Raw genomic sequence first — 21,120 nt, forward strand, 5'->3', positions numbered from 1 at the left:
GGGAAGGAGGGGGCTGGGGGCACCGGGGAGCCCTGACAAGGTCCCGCCGCGCGAGGCCGCCGCCATCTTACCGCGCCGCCCGCTTCGAGCCTTCCCGCGCTCGGCGCCGCCGCCGCCTGGGCCCGCCCCGGGGGGCTGGGCCTGCTCCCGCCGGCCGGCGGGGAGGGGCGGCGCGGCGCGGCCGGCCCCGGCCGCCAGAGGCAGGATGGCGGCGGCGGGCGGCACCGCGGCGCAGCGGCTCCGCGGCGGCAGGTGAGGGCGGCCCGCGCTGCCGGCCCCGGAGCGCCGGGCGGCAGGTAAGAGCCGGGGGAGCCGCCCGTCCATGCCGGGCCGGGCGCTGAGGGACGCGGCGAGGCCGCCGGGGGCGGCGGCGCGCCGGGGCCTCGCGGTGCCCGTTTCTGCCCCTCCGCGGGGGCCGGAGCAGCGCAGCTTTGGGTCGCAACAACTTGGCCGGACGAGTCCGACCTGAAGCGCTTTTGTGGTGGTTGGGAGCGCGGTGCCGTGCCGGGAAACGGGGGTCGGGTTGGGCGTTTGCGTGAATGAATAGTCACTTTTTCAATGGAAAAAGTGCGTGCGCATTGCTTGCGTGGATATCCTTCATATATCAAGTGCAATATAAAGTATACAAACTGTATATGTATTAAATGTTAATATATTACTTATGTGTCTATGTGTGTGTGTGTGTGTATATGTATATATATATGTGCATATATATATATGTGTGTGTGTGTGTGTGTGTGTTACTCTTAGTCCCTAAGAGGTATCGGAATTACAGGGAAACTCCGAATGGAGGACGGGGTCCTGGCCTCCGTGTCGCGTCCGGCTCGCTCTCGGCGTGGAGCATCCCAGGGAGGTTTGCTGGCGGCGCGCGGGCTTGCTCGGACGACGGCTGTAGGGTCAAACCCGTTTGGAGGTCGCCGCCGCCACGGTGCGATTGCTCGGTAATTATAGTTATCCCGACGCTCGTGCGAGATGGAGGTGACCGGCGGCTGGGGTTAAGCAGCGGCTGCGTAAACAGTTGCGTTCTTTTTGTGTGCTGGGAGGTAGGAAGGAGGCATCACGCTGGGTTTCTGAAAGGGCAAAAAGTGTTGGAACTCGGCATGTCCAAAATAAGGGGAAAAACGGAGCTCTGTTTTTTTTCTTCGTGTAGCTTTAATGATCTGGCCCAATTTATTCCCGCTTCTAAGAAAAACTGCTTCCAGGCAAAACCCTTTTATCTCTGGCTTTGGTCTGCGGGGGAGTTATCAGTGGCCGGGGCGAGCAGGGTGATTTATCCGTATTGGAAATGCGGTCGGGCTCTTTACAATGGTCACGTTGTCGGCGCTTCCATGAATGAGCAAGCGACGGCGTTGCAAAGCAGGCACGCTCTTTTTCTTTTTTCTTTTTTAAATATGCCCAGATTTCCTTATTAAATCTCGTGGAAGCTGCGTGGAGACGTGTTTTCCATGGGCGTATCCTGACGCGTTTCAGTACATCGTGAGCCTCGGTGAGGGTAACGCGCTCTAGCAAAGCGCTCCTGGCTGAAGCGCTTCTCGGATGAGTGGGATGCCGGAGCTATTCCCACGGCAGCCGTGTTGCAAGCGCCAGACTGGGACTGAGGCAAGCTGCATCTCTGGGAAATCATTTATTTTAACGTGCAGATTCTGTCGTACAAGCCGCTGCTGAATTATTTTGCGATGTGAACGCTGTAATAAGTTCAGTGCTGTGATACAGGTGAATGCACAGTCTGGAGGTTATTGTGGATGCACGTGCTGGAATAACTCTTTGCCTGGCAGCAATTCCTAGGAAAGCTGGTGGTCGGGGGGGTCCGTTGTCACTCGGTCCAGGGAATGCTCTATCTTTGTCGCCTCCAAACTGGCAAAGCATCAAATGCAAGGTTACTCTTTCAGTCCAGCTGTAAACAAAAGCTTCTCAGGGTACGGTGGTTTACTTTGTTAATAGATGTAGCTTATGGAGAGGGCAACAGCAGGGCGGGAACCCTGATTTGTGCTCCTCACCTATTAGGTTTCGGGGTGGAGCGACCAAGTCACGGACTATAAAGCCTTTACTGATTTGGTCCCGAGAGGCTGCTGCGCTCTGCCAAGTGCTACGTTTGGATCTCCCGTAGCGTGTAAACAGGGTTTCGTTCAAGCCGGAGACGCGAGTGGCCCTCACCTTTGAACCTGCTTCCAAATCGTTCCCACATCCCGGATGTGGCTGAAAGGGCCCCTGCCGCTAGGCACGGCGGCATGCCCTCACCTCTCATGGCTCTAGGGAGATAGAGGTAGGAAGCGTCGTGGATTATTATTTGTGTCTTTAGACAGTAACTTTCTCGTTTTGTGTGTGATTATTTCCTTAATTTGCTGGAAAGGCCTCTGGAGCCAAGCTTAGGCGTTTTTTGGACTCGGTATCATAAATCAAAATAAACATAGTCAAAACTGAGAAAAATAAGTTAAGACAAAGGAATCGAAGCCTAGTGTTACCCTTATTAGGTTGGGCTTTTTTCCAAAATAAGTCAATAATAGCTCAACTCCAGTGGAAGGTCAGGTTTTAAAATGCGGTCTTGTGGCCAAAGTGTAATTGGGCAAAATTAATGAAAACAGCATGTGACCAGTGAGAATTTTTTTTAAATGACCATTTACATAAGATGAAAGAAAAATAACTAAATACCCTAATGAAAAGTTATTGGAAAAATGTAGACTATTCCGAGAGTTTATTACAACTTACCGTTCTCTCTCATAATGCTAGCAGTTCTAGAAAGGATATATACTTCCATTACAATTCCAAAATTAATTTAATTGTCTTTGTGTGCCTCTCTTGTTTAGCAAGAGGTATAATGTAGTGACACTTGGGCTTTTGTTTGCTTGAACAGAAAACTTTCAAAGCACTTGCTTCCTTAGGAGGGTCATGCAGCATGGGAACCAGAGGCCCAAGGAGGTGGTGGGGTCTCCATCCTTGGAGGTTTTCAAGACTTGGCTGGGCAAAGCCGTGGCTCACCAGGGCTAGTCCTGCTCCAAGTGGACCTCCCGTGTTTTCTAACCAATGCTTCAGTGGTTTCATGGTTTTCTGTTTCTTCATTATACAGAAGCTGAAGGAGCTTAATGAAAAGGACTTGGAGGTGCCAGGCTAGAGGCAAGCATCCAGTGGTGCAGATTCGCTGCTATTGGAGTTGCTGGGTCTTTTGCCACTGGTTTAGATGGACATAGGATGAGGCTGTAAGTGACTTCTTCCAGTTGTTTGTTGCAGCCTACCTCTGGTTAGGAGGTAATATTTCTAATGCCGCAAAGCAGCTACTAGATGTTGTTTTTAGGTGAGTCTTGAAGCTTTAGCGTCAAGGCAGCAGGGTTTGAAAGAGCAAACATCTCGTGCCGACTTTCCCCCCTCCCCCTCAGAAGTCTTGCAGACCTGTCTTTGGAGGAGGGAGCCGAAGAGGCGAATCTTGTTCAGGGAGCGCTGAACATTACAAAAACAACAACAAACCACCCAGCTCTCTGCCTGTCCTCAGGGACCGTAAGCTATGTCAGTGTCAGATAACCTTGAGCCACCAGCCGGGTCCCATGGCCTGGAGTGAACTCTGTTTATTCCTGCACGTTGTTTTCTTTTTGTCATTTGTTTAGGCAGAAGAGGTTTCAGGTGTAAGGGTTTTGTCAAATCTGCTTCAGGAATGCCTAAAGTATCTCCGCGTACAAGAAAGCTCTTGTAGGCAGAGGACTCTAAGCTTAATCTGCATCCTTGTCTACCAGTGGCCTGTCTCTGGGAACTTTCCTTTTGCAAAAAGTGAAGAGCTGACATGTGCAAGTTGTACAGTGAGTGGCTTCTCCATTTAACATTGCCCTGTAGGGAAAAGTATACTCTAGCTGTGTTCCCGTCCTGTTTTGTTTATTTTCTTTTTTCTTCCAATCCTGTCCTGCTTTTTCAGTTGCGCTTCAGCCATTAATGGATGCACAATGTGCAGTATTTTCCTTAAAAGTGTTCAGTTTAAGGAATAGATGGTTTAGATGGCCTTAAAGTGGTCATATAGCACTATATTTTCTGAATGCTTCACTATCCTTAATGTCTTTTTCTTCCCAAAACCCGAAGTATTTTTGGTCCCCATTTTATAGGAGGGGCTCTGAATCGTAGAAAGGCATGTCGGTATGGCCCCTTATTGTAAGCACAGCGGTGGGATTCGAGCACCTAAATGCACTGTAGGTGCATTTCCGAGTGCGACTTGCCTTTGATTGCCAGCGAGGTTTGTAGCAGGACCGGAAACCAAGCCTTTGCCCCCCAAGGCAGCTGCTGATCCCTCCTCTCTCCTCTTTTGCAAGGTCACCTTCAAACCTGGCTGTAATATGATGGCACCCCTCTTTCTTCATTTATTCTGCACTCTTTTCACAGATATAGTGTTAAATCTGATTAACAATTACTTCTCTGACCTAGCAGCACTGGGGCCTCGGTTCCAGCAGCCTGCAGACCCTGGGGAAACAGCTTCTGTGCCGCTGCCTAATGGTGCATGACTCGTACCGTCATGTGCTGTACTCCAGTTTAAGTTTCAGGGTTCGGACACCACTAATGATACGTGGTAGGAGAAGGGTACACAGCAGAGCATGCCTTTACCGTTAAATACAACAACAAAACCTAGAAATGACACAAAATATTGACATCATTTCAGTTGCAGGGCTGAGCTGTCAGAAGTTAGCAGATAGCCGACTTAGGAATAAAACTGGTTTTCAGCACTTTTGGGTTTTGGACATTTTACAGTTTTTAATTACCAGCCCGTGTTCTGCGTATTCCTATTCCTTATATGGGCTGGATGTGCAGAATGAGATAATTGAAGGTTTCAAAAGCAATTACAAACTGTCATATCCTAATTTTTAAGTACTTGACTTTGCAACCTAAATGATATCTCTCTTTCCAATTAAAAATCCCATATATATAGTTAATGTCATTTACCACAGGATGAATCTAGAATAGCTATTTGTCTTCAGCAGTTACTCCAGATAAAGATACCCAGGGTAAATGGGATTGCTTTTTCTCTCTTTTTAATCATTGTGGAGCAATTCAGGGCTCCACTATAGTTGTTTCTGAATGAAAAATACGAATGTTACAAGACCAGTCAATGAATCTTGGTCTAAATAAAGTTTTTTCAGGTCTCTCGTGTATTGTGTTTCTCCGGTCTATATTGCATCCTACAATGTTTTCACTCAGAAGTGATACGCAAAACCTTGACAGAGGAAAAAAATGTTATTTATCTTAGATGATTTATAATTGCTGCAATAGGGGCCCCATTCTCTGATTCCAATTGGTACCAGCAAGGTATTGTTCATCTACATTGTTGTAATGCCCTTTCTCCCCACATATTTGTAATATTTTGCCTATCTTTTCCCTCATTCCACATTTCTGTATCTCCTCCCTTTTCCCTCTTCTCTTCTCCGTCCGCAGCTCCCGGGTTTGTGGATTGTAAATAATGAATTTAATGTCAAAACTGCCTCAGTGCAAGTTACATCTGGGATGTATTTGGTGCACAGATCGCATGTAAGCCTCTTGGCATGGCAGTCTCATTCTTTTCCTGCGAGCAGAGGCTGGACCTCAGCCTGCTCAGCGCCTCGGGGACTGCAGAACGATTGTGTCATGCTGGCTAATCCCCATGATGAGAATGGATTGAATGGAGAGAGGAAGTGGATGCCCTTTTCTTTTCCTGCTTACTATTTACCATCTCAATTATTAAAAAAAAAAAAAGACAACAGCAGAGAGAGGAACCGTATCTCGTTTTGCTGCAAAAACCTCTTGGTGCGTGATGGAAAGTCTTTCTGCCTTCTGCTGTGCCTCAGGACAGTATAGCATAGGGAGCATATTGCTATGTACCTTGAAAAATTTCTGCTGTGCTTTCAACTGAGTGCTCAAAGAGCTTTTTTTTTTTTCCTTCTTTTTAGAAAGCCAGTGTTCAAAAGGAAATGTTTTATCTGTTGGAGAATTCAATGCGCTTTTGGAAACAAAAGCGAATGAAATAAGCGACCGTAGGTCTCAGAGCAACTCTGATTTTAATAATGTAAACTTTCTTCTCTAATGAGTAATAAGCAGTTTCATCTTTCATGGCCTTTTTAAATTGCTTTTAGTAAGAGATCTGGATTTGTTTTAATCCTTTTCAGTATGTAAAGCCCCAGATATTTCAATCCCTTAGGGGCTCGGTATTTTCTAGCTTCATTTTAAAAGGCAAAGGAAAACAGCTTTCAAAAATTTTCAGAGTCTGTGACTGATTTTTTTCTTTTTTTTTAATTCAGAAAGCGACCCAAAAGTGTCAGTTAAGAATAAGATCTCTGGCATCCCACTTTGTGGATTAGTAACAAACAGGCATATCATCTAGGTACAGTAGCTCTTTGTACTCTGACCTACTTGTTTCCTTTCTGGCTTGTTCCTTCTTGAAAGGTTATTTGGAATAGATGCAAAATTTGCTCAATAAACAACCGAAGCCACATCACCTGCTACATGGAGTGCCCCATTTTAAAATGGACCCTAGCTTAATGTAATTGCCAGCACCTACCCCTTTTCTGCTCTGCTGTGTAGTCAGAATGCATGCTTTAAAAACATATAAGGTGATCTCTTCTGGAGGATGCTGATCACAAGCAAGGGTTAAGAGAGCCTTGGTCTGGGATCAAGCCAGTATTCGCGAGGTGTCCTCCTAATGAATTTGGCTTGATCGTTTTATTTTTACATGGTTAGCAATTAATCATTATTATGCGTATCATTATCCTGTATGCATGGGCATGGGTCTTCTGTTGTGGGTGTGCAAAACTGTTAACTTAGTTGTGTTTTCTTTTTACTTAGGTACTTCCAGAAAGAGCCTCAAAGAAGCTTCCACCTGTAGAAAGTCCTACAAGAAAAACACAGAGCACTTTTTGGAAATTTGTGAGGCCAAGCTATCAAAATGGCAGAAAATAAGGACAGTAATATTAAAAATGCGGATGTGAGACCCAAAAGCAGCCGGAGCAGAAGTGCAGACAGAAAGGATGGTTATGTCTGGAGTGGAAAGAAGCTCTCCTGGTCAAAAAAGAGTGAGCACTGTTCCGATGCTGAGGCAGCAAGCACTGTGGGAAGATCAGGGACTGGTTTAAGGAGTCAAGAGAGGAAGTACAGCTGCTCCTCTATCGAACTGGATCTCGATCGTTCCTGTGGTCACAGGTTTTTAGGCCGCTCTCTCAAACAGAAGTTGCAAGATGCTGTGGGACAGTGCTTTCCTATAAAGAACTGTAGCAGTCGGCATGCCTCAGGGCTTCCATCGAAAAGGAAAATTCATATCAGTGAATTAATGTTAGATAAGTGTCCTTTTCCTCCACGCTCAGAGCTAGCTTTTCGGTGGCACTTAATAAAAAGACATACGGCCCCTATAAGTCAAAAAGCAGATGAGTGGATAATTGCTGATTTATCCCAGAATGAGGAGAGGGAGGATCAGCTGAGGGACGATGAGATTGCCAGTGGGGGAACGGACTCTCCCTCCCCGTCCTGTGACCTGACTGACAGCAGCTCCTCCAGAGGTGATTCCAGGGCTGAGTTGGTTACAAGTAAAGTAGGACGGTGCAGTAGAGATGAGAGCGATATGGACTCTGACGATGAAGTTATAACACTGTGCACAAGTTCTAGAAAAAGAAACAAACCCAAATGGGAAACTGATGATGAGCTGCTACGGATGGAAACGCCTCCTAAATACCATACGCAGATCGATTATGTCCACTGCCTAGTCCCAGACCTCCTTCAGATCAATAACAACCCCTGCTACTGGGGAGTCATGGATAAATACGCAGCGGAGGCACTGCTAGAAGGCAAGCCAGAGGGAACGTTTTTATTACGAGATTCTGCCCAAGAAGACTATTTGTTTTCTGTGAGCTTCAGGCGCTACAGTCGTTCTCTCCATGCCCGGATAGAGCAGTGGAACCATAACTTCAGCTTTGATGCCCACGATCCTTGTGTCTTCCATTCTCCCGACATCACGGGACTCTTAGAGCACTATAAAGATCCAAGCTCCTGTATGTTCTTTGAACCGCTTTTATCCACTCCCTTAAACAGGACTTTTCCTTTTTCTCTGCAACATATATGTAGAACAGTTATTTGCAACTGTACAACTTACGATGGTATCGATGCACTTCCTATTCCTCCATCAGTGAAGCTGTATCTGAAGGAATATCATTATAAATCGAAAGTTAGAGTACTCAGGATAGATGTACCAGAGCAGCAAAGCTAGAAAATATTTTTATGAAAGAATGAAATTGTCCCTAAGCAGAGGAATAGTATGTTCAGTCTTTCCTCCCTTTTAGGGTTTTTTTTAAATGGCAGTTTGATTTTCTTCTCCTGCAGATTATTTACAACCCAAACTAGCCTCTGCCTAAGGCTCTTTTATCCAAATGTACTTTGAGTCTTCCCAACTCTCTTTTTAAGAAATGATATTCATTGTGGGCTTTTGGTACTGTTCCCAAACTAGGGTTTTATGGAATTTCAGGTAGGCTTTCTGGTATTTCTATAGATGGGTAGTCTTTAGATCTAAAAACCTTAAAAATCAGTTTTGAACTTGATCTGTCTTTTATATTGTAATTTGCATATGTTGCTGACGTTTGAAATAATGTACTGTTAACTAAAGATTGACTCATCTGTATTTTCTGCATTTCTTTTAAAATGAGTGCTCGAGCCTCTGTGCGTGTGTGTATGTACGTCTCTATCTAATATAGTAAATTCATCAGTCTATTTCTAATTTTACTCTTCCTAGCAAAATGAAGTTTGAAAGAGGATATGATCTTTCTATAAATACATCAGGGGACTAAACACCAAGGAGGGGAAAAGCAGTTCAAGTTAAGGACCACATTTAGCACAAGAAAAGCATTATATAAACTGGTCATGTTTTTGGCTGGAAAGAGGGAAGGCTCATAATCATCAGAACAGTGAATTTCTGGAACAGCTTTTTGGTTTGTATATCAGCAATAAAAAGCAAATTACTTGTAAACTGGGATTTGATCACTGTTTGGAAGGGATAATATGGCATCGTTGCTTATGATAGATGGAACTTGGAGTTGATACCTCAGGATGTCCTTTCTATGTCTGTTACTATTTCATTACATGAAATACTCAGTTTTCATTATAAGGGCTGCTTCTGAAATGGTAAAGGATGGGGTGGGGAGATGAGAAGGAAGGTATTTCCTTAAAAATCTAATACCATTTGTATGTATTAAACCCTTTGATCTTGCATTGTTGATCCTGAAGTGATGATGGATAACTTTCTTACTTTGTTAGTAGAATTTTTTTTAACAAGTTTAGTTTAAAAAAGAAAAGTCTGCAGATTTATCTTGCAATGTATAGCATTTGTTCAAGTGACCTGCTCTCAAATTCCAGGTGCAGGAAAACCATGCATGGAAAATGCTCCTACAAGCATTACTTGCATTACATGGATGGTCAGATCTGCTGCTGAATTATTGGTAGAGTCCCAGTGAGAATGGACCTAGGATCAGGCAAGAAACTGTAGTGCTTTCCAAACCAGCCTCGTGAGAGCAGCTCCACAAGATGCAGCAATGACCTGCAGTTCCGTTGTCTTGGCTCAGATGTGCTTATCTCCCCTTCCAGAGCGGGGCCCAGAACTAGTCCGTCAGAAGTGTACCTGATGATAGAGTTGTAACTACAATAACCATACTGTTTCTTCTCCTTTGATCACAGGGAGGCTCAGTATCCTTTTGAAATGCCTTTGAAATTGAGACTGCCAACCTTGCAGAGTTACAGATGTGTTTAGCTTTATGCGTGCAGAAGATCTTATAAAAACTAGCAATTTTACCTGTGCGCAGGCTAAGAGCCGGGGAGCCCAGCGCAATGCAGTCTTGCTCCTGGAGTGAAGACTAAGTGCTACAATAGCATAAGCAATAGTTCTTTTTGAATATTTTAATCTCAGCTTCTAGAGAATCCAGTGGGTTTGTGGACAGCAAATCCATCCTGCAGGCTGGGTTTTTGGGAGTTACTGAACAAGTTTTGCCATGCAGCTCCATGGGGGATGTGCTGTCCCACCCTTGGCCACCCTGTTTTTCCCTCTTCAGCCCTCTGGCTCCTGAGCAGAGATTAGCCCTTCCGCTAAACTGGTGTCACTGTGATGTAAACAGATTTTCAGGGACATCTGCTTAGAGACCAGCCAGTTTGTTTTCACTGTGTTTTAAATAGGTTTGAACCAAAGTCTCTAGGGAGAAAATGCTAACACATCAATCTGTCACATTGCATGTGGATGAATACACTATGGGACAAACTCTCAGCTGCTATAAATCAGCATAGCTTTATTGATACACTTAAAACAGTTTATACCAGCTGAGATTCTCCCTCCTCCACATGCAAATGACAATTGTATGACTCATGTTGGAGACAGCATTCACTTTTTTTTTAATGTTTTCCTTGTGGTGCTTCCATTCAACCGACTTTACTTTTTGCATGAATTGTATTTTGTCAAGACCAACTTCTTATTAGTAAATCCATTTCTTCTCTAGCTTTCCAAACACAAAGTGAACAAATAGCAGGTATGATCTTTCCTGTGTATTTTACGCTGGGCCTGTCATGGTGGAATGGTAGCCTGTGGCTTTTGCTGTCACAATACAAAATAATATTAACCAGTTAAAATCTGACTTTATAGAGGAATTTTTGAGACATTTGCAGTCTGCTTGATTAAAACTCTCTTTCTTAAACTCTTAATTAGGGCAAGAAGCTTGTAACTTTACATAGGGCTTACCATTGTTATTTTTGTCCCAAGACTACAAAAACTAGATTTCAGCCAAAAAAAGTCTTACCTACTTAGGAACTTGCTACGAAAGCCACCATGCTTTCAAAACCAGCAAGCATCTTGTCCCTTCAGCATGAAAGGCCATTGAAGAACCTTCTTTTGGGTGCAGCTCCACAACGTGCTGCGATTTCAGTGTCATTCTGCATGCAGCCTACATTGTTTTGACATCTGTGGGTGCAGCACTTACCCAAAAAATGTCTTGAGCACTCCAATTTTAGGAGACCTACATAATATAGCAGTTGGGGGAAGAAGGTGCTACACATCTAAAAACAGTGCCTTTTGACTGTGGGCCAATTAATGGCATTTGTTCAGAGAAATATATAGAAAAGGTTGATGAACAGGATTTTGTGAAAGTTCACCATATTTTTGCCTGGTTTGTTTGTCCAGATCATACTTGTGTGATTTTTTTAAAAATTCTTTTGTACTTTCTGACACTCTGAATTGTGTGTATATGCGCATTTTGTGTATACTTTTTTCTCATGAAACATGAGAACTCATGTGCTCTATTTGCTTAAATGCCTATTTTTAAATCCATAAATTAAATCCATAACTTTTTTGGAATAAACCTTGCAGACTTTAACTAATTTTACAGTATGCCAGGAATGGTTAGTCTAAAGTTTTCTTCTCCATGTTGTTATTAACAATCTTACCAGTGCTGTTCACTTAAATAATGCTCTATAACACGTTGCATTAGCTCTCTGAAGCATGTCTGAAAGATAACTAAGTCTTGAAGTTAAGTGCTGAAGCCTTCTAGAAAATTAGTCCTAGAAATGGGGTAAGAACTTTCTTCTAATCCAAGTTCTCGCAAGAGGTAGCTAGACGTACTTTCTGGTCATGCCGCTTTACCTGCTTCTGGCTGGATTTTCTCACGGTAATGGTAAATTACAACGTTGGCCTTATTTTCCCGAGACTGCAAGTCTTGGCTGGAGGAGAGATCAGCTGATCTTCTTCCCCTGGCTTGTGCGACAGGAGCGTCCAGAGGTAGGAGCCTCCGCGTGCGGCTGCCTGCAACGGTGGTGTGAATTCAGTGACTCCTCTGCCCTTGCAAGGATGGAGTGAGCTCCTCAGCAAGCTGCCGCAGGAGGTGGGCTAGACAAAATACACAGAGCCTGCTTAACCTCCTTCATAAATTAGCCTCAGTGTCTATATTACCATACTCCTCCAGGTACTTCTCTTGCATGGACATCATCATAGTTACGGCTTTTTATCCAAGATTGTCCCCTAAATGAAGTTTAAAATGTATCAGCAATCTAGTTACTGTCCATACAGGTGTTGTGAAGCAAATGTTTTTTTCCAGAAATGCTTCCCAAGGCAGCAAATGGTCTTAGTCGATGTACTGATGTGTCCAGCCCTTAGTCAGAGCTGGGTCCTACTGGGCAGCACACAACACGTATAGACATCCCCGCGTTGTAAAGCTTTCAAGATAAATATTAAGCGTGGTGCAAGGGAAGGTGCAGAGCTGTGAAGGAAAAACAAGTGCTCAAGACTGTACAGCAGGTCAGCGGCTGAGCCGAGGACGTAATCCCGTGCCGACGTGGTCCTGGCAACGGCCCCGTGTGCTGAGCTGCCCCGCCAGCATTGCATCGGGAGTCGTCCATGTGAAGAAGTGGTGTGTGTTGCTTTGAAGGAGGTTCTTTAGGGGGATAGTGGAAATGTGGTTAGCGTATTGCCACCAGTGTGAGCAGCTTCTGCTCGTAAATCATTCATCAGGTAAGAAGAAGGCTCCGTTTCTGATGCAATATTTTCATAGGGAAAGAAAAAGGCTGTTGGGGCACGTAGGACAAACTTCAGATGCAAGCTATTTCTACAGGGTAGTTTTGAAACAATTTAAACAGTCTTTACATTAATTATGTTCTCTGGAGTTTGCTTCTACCTGAAGTGACTTTACACGACTCTGTGATAATGCGAGTTATAGGGCTAATGGCATCGATGCAGAGCAGCTCCAGCTCCATCAGAATCATTGATGGGTTTGGGGTAGTTCGTGCATCCAATAATTCGGAGTATATATTTCTTCTTGATCTTCCTATGCTTAGCAGTCATCTTAATGAAATCCAGGGCACATTTGTAACACGATACGTGTATCTTTAGTAGTACATCTAACTTGAAAACAATAAACTAGAGATCGTGGTTTAAATGCTTTCCTTTTAAAGATGCTGCTGTGTTTCCAATATAAAAAAGAAATCCTTGCATGATGCAGTCATACATGGCCTTGCTGTAAAATTGACATGCTCTTAAATAATTTAAAAGGGGGATACTTTAATTTTGAAAAAGGATGCAGTAGGAAGGAGGTTAGAGGAAGCTTTTAGTCAGCTCTAAGGTTAGATTTATTGATCTAGTGATCAATCCCATTTTCTTTCCTGAATTTAAAGCTAATGGGAGACTGTGGTCAGAGATGAGTGGCTTTTAGTTAAGGTTTTTGACTCTTATAAATAATACAACAAATGTCCTAATAAGTAATAAGAAATAAGATACTCGCTCATTCTTTTTAAATAGAACAAATGTGGCAAACAAGACTCAGCTGTAATTTTTGAAGTCATTTATTAGACAAATTGCTCATCTCTACTTCTTTTACAAGAAAGACATAAACCATTATATTATTTATTCATGAATCATAGCCATTAAGATGATAAATCAAATTATCAGCTTCCTGTCTCTCTTCAGTTTTAATCATTTTTTATAGTTCATGTAATATAAAGACAGTTTCCTTCCTATGAAACAAGAGACCTTCAGAGACCTTTTTATTGTAAACGTACATTTCCTTCCCATTTTTAAGTATATCCTAGTGATTTTCTCTGTCAGTTTTATCTGTAATAAAAATCCAATAAGGAACTTGTACCTTGATTCAATATAGCAAAGTTAGCTATGAAGTAAGTGATTTTTGTTGACCTCTGAAATATGTAGTACTAGAAAATGCCGATAAAAGATGTTTTCCCCAGCCCTAAATGTGTGCACAGCAATATCAAGTTTAGTAGAGAGTAATTTTGACATGAGCTCACATATTAATGGTAAGGGCTTTCTGAAATGTTTTATTATGAGCTCTGCAGTGGTATCACCTTTTTTATATACTGAAGCTTGCTACCCGCACACTTCTGGTATGTTTTTGCCCCTTCCCATAAGGTGGGAGCGGTGATGATGTTCTGTACAAGCGAACGTTGTTTCGCATGCCATTTCCATGCTTGCTTTCCATCTGCATCCGTCCGCTTGGTCCAGCGTCTAAAATCGGGATCCGCAGTTGTAGGACGAGATGCACATGACGTGGCGTGGGTGGAGCAGTCGTCCATTCAGAAATAAATGTGCATCGATTTCCATTTGAAACAGTGGCAGCTAACTGGTTTTTAAACTTGATTGCCCATGTTAAATACGAGGCTCCGGAAGCGCAGATGAGGTCAGAGTTACCAAGGCTGTAAGAAGAGCCTCTAGATCATTAGAAATGTTCATCCATGCTACAGTGTAAAAATCAATACTTGTTTACTCAACTTTATGAATAATAGAGTTTTGAACGTAAATATATAATTTATACATATAAAATCTATAGTATGTGGATGGAGCAAGTTGCAATAACTTCCCCACTCCCTATACCCATTTTAATAATCCCCTGGGTGTGGGGGTGTGATACAGTATCTGACCAAGCCACGTCCTCAACCCAGCCTCCCCACAGGCTGGTCACTGTGAATCCCTTCGTGCGGGGATCCCAAGAACTTCCTTGCACGAATATTCACATTATTTTATTACTGGGGAGGATCTCTTGAGTGGTCTGTGGTTGGGACTAGTCAGAGGGACACCTGGATCAAAAAGCATAGTTCCTGTTGTTGCCATTACATATCGGCACTATAATTAAAAATCATAGCAGGTTTATTAGCCCGCTGAGGAAGTCTGGCCACTGTAGAGGGCCAAAGGCATGTTTAGCAATGTGCAGCATCTTTGCCTTTAAAAGAAGCAGAATCAAGTACTTTAAATCTAATTTCTCTCCTTTTTTTTTTTTTTTTTTTTTTTTTTTTTTTTTTTTTTTTTAACAAAGCAGCTTCTCCCTCCCATAGGCTGATCCTTGACATAGGCTGATGTCAAGGATTTCTCAATATCACAAGAGCACGGGACCTCTGGAGGGTGATTCAGAGGCATTGGCTAAAATGTAAGTACTGTGAATTGCCCTTTTGAGCAAGAATCCCTCTCTGTACGGGCTATAGGGGCAGCCTAGCAAAACTAAACTCCCTCTGCTAAGGCTGGCCCTAGCGAACACCCCTGCCTCTGCCCCCACGCCACCAGCACCGAGACGTGAAGGTGGTGGTCTTCCAGGGCAGCTGCCGTCCAGGCAGCACCATCTCAGCTTTCCCACTGCGGCGATGCTGCCCTCTTGCAAAGAGGATGCCTTTTAAAATCAGCAGACCTTTGGCTCCTTGTCTTCTTCCTTATGCTTGCGTGGCTCTTTTATATCAAAATGATGCTGCAGGAAAAACTCCGGGCTCGTGTTACCTACTGTAATGCACCAGCATGAAGCCGTTGCTGGGAAGTACCAACTGGAGAAGGATTTGAATCCAGCCCAGAGGTAGAAGGCCTTATGGGCTACCTGGGACCTGTTCCATCTTGTTTTCCTTCCTTTCTCTCTTTTTAATTCCTTTTGGGGGTTGGAATTCTTAGTCGCTTCTTAAGTCTTATCTTCGGACACTAGTGAAGAAAATCTCTGAGTTTGTTTCAGTGGAGCAGGTTCATTGCCAAGCCTTTTTTTCATGCGTGCCAGATGGAATACACCACAATCCATTGCTTGTGCTAACCTGGGGTACTTTTCAAGAGGCTGGATTTTGTCCTTTGTAGCAGTTATGTGGTTGTATTTCTAGGTCAGGTCTTTATGTGTAGTCACATGAGGTTACAAGTTGGACAAAACACCCAGTAAGGGGCTTGATGCTGTTATGAATAGAAAGTTGTCTTATCAAATTTTGGTTCCAATTAAAAAAAACGGATTAGCTCTTAGGCTGAGACCTTCAGTGTTATTTTTAGTCTACAACTAATGAACCCCTGAAAATAGAGTGTACAATGAAAATACGGTGATTGGTTCTGCTGGGATGGTTGGGAAAATACATTAGCAGATCAGAAAGGGCAATAAATCTTCTGTCACAACCTTCCTCATTAAACTAGATAATTTGAAATTGCCTCTAGTGTATTAAACAGTTCATTATTTTGTAGGGGAGCAACACACAAGACAAAAGAGTAGTGTTCCTTTAATTGATATTCAAAGCCTGAAAAAATTGATCAAGCAAATTTAGTTAGGAAAAATCAATCTGAGCACTGACTGCACTACTATACAACTTGTTCAGAGCCATCCAAAACTTCATGTCTCTAACTTAAGGGAGAAGGAGAAGTCCCTAGAAAATATGTCTCTGCAGGGGGCAGGGAGAGGAGGGAATAGCTCTGCTAAATTTGGTATAATATTTGTCTCCACCAGTACTGTTGCAGAACTAGATACTTTCAGGTTTGTGGATATTTTTCTGATTATTTTAGCAAATTATACAAGACTAGCTCAAAAAACTTAGCTTCTTTATGTTATCAGGAATTCAGCGTTGATTCCAGAGGCAGCTGATCCTTCAGAGAAGCGACGGGTGCCTTCAGCCCAAAGGGAAGGGTGCCTGTGCAGGAATACAAACCATAACCTCCACAGCAAATTGCAGCAACAGGGGGAATTTGGGGTGACAGCTGAACAGAGGCAGGAATCCCGTTCCAGGGCACAACAGGGACTTTCCTCTGTGTGGCTGAGTGTGACTGCTCTTCAGTAAGGACGGGAAATCTCCACCCCCATGTTCTTGGCAAGGAATATTGCTGTGTAACTCTCCAGCCTTCACAGCAATTCCTCACCTTTCAGCAAGCTTTCAACCTGGCAGGCTGAAGGCCAAGGGCCAGGCTTTTCTTTTCCATATCCTTACAGCAAAAATGCTGGCATTAGACTAGAGGCTGGCTGAGATCTAGCTGCCACCAAGATGACATAGGGTTGATGAGTGGGACGTTCTTCTGTCATTTTTATGCTCCTTCATTTTTATACTCATTTTTATACATGTTTTTATATCTTGGTGTGATGCTGCTGCTTCAGTATCCTCGTACATGGGTAATCTTGGTCCCGAGCCCAAAGAGAGAGCAAATGTGAAGGGGAAATATCAGAATATTTTAGTGGGCAAGGCGCTTTCAATGGTGGCACTGAGTGGGAGTGGGTGAATTTAAATAGGCCAGTTAGAGGAGGGACTAGCCATCAGCTCTTGCTAAGGTAGCTGGCTTCCTTACTGATCCAGGGAAACTCAGCACTAGCCTTTAGTCTCTTTTAAGTCTTTGTCTGTTGATTTACTAAGAACACATCCATTGATTAACGTAAGCCAAAAAGCCATTAGCTTTTTAAGCAAATGCCTCTTCCTTAGTCCTCCTCTTCTCCAAGCAAGACCAGAAAAAAAAAAATCAGCTCTCATGCCCTTCCCTTCAAACCCTCTGACATGAGCAATGCTTCCCTTCTGCTGGATATTCCCTCCCGACAGGGTCTTCTACCAGCACAGGTAAGAGCTCGGCACACATTACCTGAGTGGGTGGCAGATTCTCAGCTAGACAAAAGACTAGCCAAGGAATAAAAGGATCCTTTCTTTTACATGAGCCATGGGGGTGCGCTTAATACTTTGATATTGTTCTTCATTTAAGAGCAAAAGCAGGAAGTGGATAATCCCTTGCTAGATCTGCTGTGCTCCTTTATTTTGATTCCAGGCAGACAGGAGTTTTCACAGGGAAGGGAAAGAGAAGGATGGAGAAGACCTAAAGGGAAGCAAGGGGAAGGCAGGGAGACCGGGGGACCTGAGTCACCTGTTTCCAAGCCAATAGTTGTGCCCTTGCTCTTTAATGTACTGTCATTCCTCCCGCAGCTGTATTCTGAATTTCTTCAACTCCTACACACTGTAACCAAATAGCATTCTAGAAAGCACAGTTTGGAACTCCATTTATTGGTGTTTGGCCAGGCTAGGGCATAAATTATGCCAGATAAATTCATGTAACCCTTTATGATCCAAAAAAGCAGAACATGAGTATGGCCACACCAGACTCGGCCAAAAGTCCATCTAGGCAAGTACCATCTCCAACAGCGGCTGCAATAAATGCTTAAGGAAGCGTGAGCTCAGACAGTGGCCAGCCCAGCTGAGCACTGTGTACTTCACTGGTTTTTTAAATCAAAATAAACATTATTAATAATGATAACTTTATAAAGCTTTTCTGAATGACGTGCTAAATGGCTGTATGCTGATGTTTTTACAGTCTAAATATGACAGCATTTCTCAGTTTCTAAGAGTAGGGAGATCCACTGCAAACGATTGACCTTGCAAGTCGGTGGATGAATAAGAAAGATTAGATCTCTACAAATATATACTTAATTAATTTGTCCATTACCGTTTATTATTAATTCTTGAAGAAAATACATTTTAGCAGGCATGTAAAGCATATTTTGTCTAAAAGAAGAGTAATTTCCAGCAGTATGAGACACAGCTATGATGCTGGCTGAGAGGGAAAGGAAAGAGTCCATTCGTTTTTACTGCACTTCGGCAGAATGGTTTTGGAGCCTGATCCTGGAATCCTCACGACCTATTTGTTCTTTGAAATGATTTGTGTGATTAGGAGCTATTCATATGTTTAAATAGCATTGTGCTTGTTTTCTTACCGCCTTTCATTAAACCTGAGCTTCAAATAGTGGAGTTAGGGGAAGGCCTCCTGTTTAGGGAGTTGGTTCTTTCTGCTATTTTGGCAGCACATTTTGTTGTTTTTTCAGAGTGTGTTTAGCTAAAGTAGTGCTGAGGAAGGGAGTGTGACATGTTCCCGAACGAGACTGGTTTTCTCAGGTCGGCAACCGGCCTGGACTCTGCGGCTCTGGGCTGAAATATGACTGAGGAAGTGTTATTCATATTCGTTATTTGTATTGCAACAGTAGCTCGGCGCTGCTATCTCATTCTTTGAGCCACTCAAAACTAAAACAAGGAGATGCTCCTTGTCCTGAAGAATTTCAAATCTAAGCATAAAACGGAAAACAATATGTTAGTGTAACGAAGAGGGGGAAGGGGATTCTGCAGTGCTTGTATCAACCAAGTCTGGGGCAGCAATCATGGGATGTGGAGTCAAAGGATGGGAATTTCCCGGAGGAGGAGAAAGAGCTCCTGCCAAGCTGAGCAAAGGCAACACGGGATCTGGGAAAGCAGGCAGCTGCATCAAGGAGTGGAGTTTGCTGGAGGCAGTTTTTATGTGCCCATTCTGCTAAACTGCCTCTGGCACAGCCCTGGGGAGCACGAAATAACAAGGCAATTATGTCCTCGGATTCCTGTGATATTGTTAGAGTCAAGCCCAGAATGTTTTGCAATGTACTTTGTCACAATAGTCAGTTCCTTTCCTTTCTAAAATGACTGTACATCAGGAATATTTCTGCTAATTAATTAGAATGTATTCACCCCTGGGTGGGGAAAAAAGCTTACCCTGGCAATTCTAAATCTGTCTTTTCAGACAATATTACAAACACTTACAGGGAGGAGTAACTCTTACCCCAGGCAGAGAGAACTGAGATAGCATATAATGTTCACAGATACAGCCCGTAGCTGTAAGATTCCCGTCCAGCAGTGGGAACAGCAGCCTGGCTGCTATGAGGATGCTGGATTCAAATCCGCTCTGAGCTTTTGTGGCTGTAGGGAGGTCGCTTGCTTTCTCTGGACTTTCAAACCAGCCAGCTGGACTACTAGGCAAACTATGAAAGCCTGGCTTCGCTAAACCACGACTGAACACCTTGGGCAGAATTTTAAGATCTTTGGAGAAGTAGATCGATACAATGGTGAAGATTAATGTACTGAACAGTGAGGCATATGAATTAAGCAGTACCGCCTGCTCACCCATTAAGGTGAGGAGCGTATTTAGTGGTTCAGATGTTTGACTTTCAAGAAGAAAATCCAGTGCTGGATTAACAATTTTTTGCTATTTTTGCCTTGAGCTCCTGCTTCAAGGGGAAGCATAGTTTATAAGCATAGTTTATAAGACAAAGCTGTCATCCAGACTCAGCTGGGCTGATACCTTCTCATCTCAAACCTAATATAAAAAGCCCAGAAATGAATGAGGAAACTTTGGATCAGGTTTACTCCAAACCTTCCGTTACCGTACTTCCAATTTATCACTGAAATGTCTGTAATTCTCCCCAGACTTTCTAGTATTCAAAAAGCTACCACTCTGCATAATTTCTTCCTATTTTCATAAAAGAGAAGAAAGGTGAACATTATACTAATTGTCTCAAAAGTCCAAAGAATAGAGATTTTCATGGAATTTTCTGAATTTATTATCATTGCTGAGAATGTGACTAGAAAACACCCCAAGGTTAAAATATTCAAATGTTTGTGTTTTTTTTCTTTTTTTAATGACTCTTACTTGAAATGATCCTGACTTCAGTTAATTGTACCACTTTAAAGGACATAAAAAATATTTAAGTCTGCCTTATTTATTTATAGGATTCATTCATACTTTGGTGACTATTGACTTGGCAAATGCATTTGACCTAAAATATCACTGAAGAAGTGTATTTGTGGTATGTTTGTTAGTTAAGAATTCTCTCCCAGGCTAATCTGTTTTCCGGCTGTACTCTTCCAGTAGGCTGATGGAAAAATAAGACCCAAAGAAGGAAGTGGATTCTTAACAGCGGTCATGAAAACTGCTTTATTCTCATGGCATTAGCAACTAAAAGACACCAATTCAACAAAGCACTTAAACTATTTGCTGAATCAGGGCCTGAAAGCTGAAGAGGAGGAGGAATGACATGGGTGTTATTCCCACAGATTTTCTCAAAACACTCGGTGAATATTAGCTGATGTGACAAGATTTTACCTTACTGCAGTTGCAGAGGATGCAGTTTGTGCTCTTTTGATGGCATTTTAGGTAGTTCAAAACTGACAATGCAATTGCAGCCATCAAGTTCCTGCCTTAAACAGGGAAGGAAAAGATAGGATTCAAAACCTTAGTCCTTTTTCTACACCACTTTTTTCCTCCTAACTCCATCCTGTGCATTTTTCTTGGTAAATCGCTTATTCCTTTCTCTCTAGTCCACTGCCATCAGGCACATGTTCAGGTGACTGTTGGAAAAAGCTAAAAAACCAAAGCAGGGCAAAACAACTTTTACCAGGATAGCTTTCTTGGTAGACATGATATGACAGTGGAGGGGCCACTTCCCTGTCATGGGCCTAGCATATCCCTGCTGTGATGAGCAGTACTAATGGAGAGCAAGAACGGACTACGCTCCCTCAGCTGAACCACGTACCTGGTAAATGTCCATCCTGGTTGAGTGTAGAAACGATGGGGAAAATACCTCAACCCTGAGAGATTACTAAAACTACTGAAAT

The 21,120-nt window shown here is 43.2% G+C and overlaps 2 protein-coding genes across 8 annotated transcripts in view; one reads left to right on the plus strand and one right to left on the minus strand.

The window, feature by feature from the left end:
* WDHD1 (WD repeat and HMG-box DNA binding protein 1) overlaps nt 1-168 on the minus strand; it is a 31,645-nt gene extending 31,477 nt beyond the window's left edge. The window contains exon 1 of the mRNA XM_026100034.2: nt 72-168. The gene's annotated coding sequence lies outside the window, so the exon portion shown is untranslated. The remainder of the gene's footprint in view (nt 1-71) is intronic.
* SOCS4 (suppressor of cytokine signaling 4) lies at nt 59-11,335 on the plus strand. 7 transcript variants are annotated; one of them, XM_064511857.1, is made up of 5 exons: nt 135-296; nt 776-941; nt 2,005-2,263; nt 3,065-3,194; nt 6,784-11,335. In XM_064511857.1, exon 5 carries the CDS (start codon nt 6,884-6,886, stop codon nt 8,192-8,194), a length of 1,311 nt encoding a protein of 436 aa, XP_064367927.1. In that variant the 5' UTR covers nt 135-296; nt 776-941; nt 2,005-2,263; nt 3,065-3,194; nt 6,784-6,883; the 3' UTR covers nt 8,195-11,335. The 7 variants fall into 7 exon arrangements, 6 of the variants coding, with proteins under 6 accessions (XP_064367931.1, XP_064367927.1, XP_064367928.1 ...); XM_064511858.1 differs by lacking the exon at nt 2,005-2,263; XR_010389269.1 differs by lacking the exons at nt 2,005-2,263; nt 3,065-3,194; nt 6,784-11,335 and adding an exon at nt 1,400-1,984 and having other exon boundaries at nt 59-296.
* The last annotated feature ends 9,785 nt before the right edge of the window (nt 11,336-21,120 follow it).

Source organism: Dromaius novaehollandiae, chromosome 5, assembly GCF_036370855.1.
Source record: "Dromaius novaehollandiae isolate bDroNov1 chromosome 5, bDroNov1.hap1, whole genome shotgun sequence".
Classification (NCBI taxonomy): Eukaryota; Metazoa; Chordata; class Aves; order Casuariiformes; family Dromaiidae; genus Dromaius; species Dromaius novaehollandiae.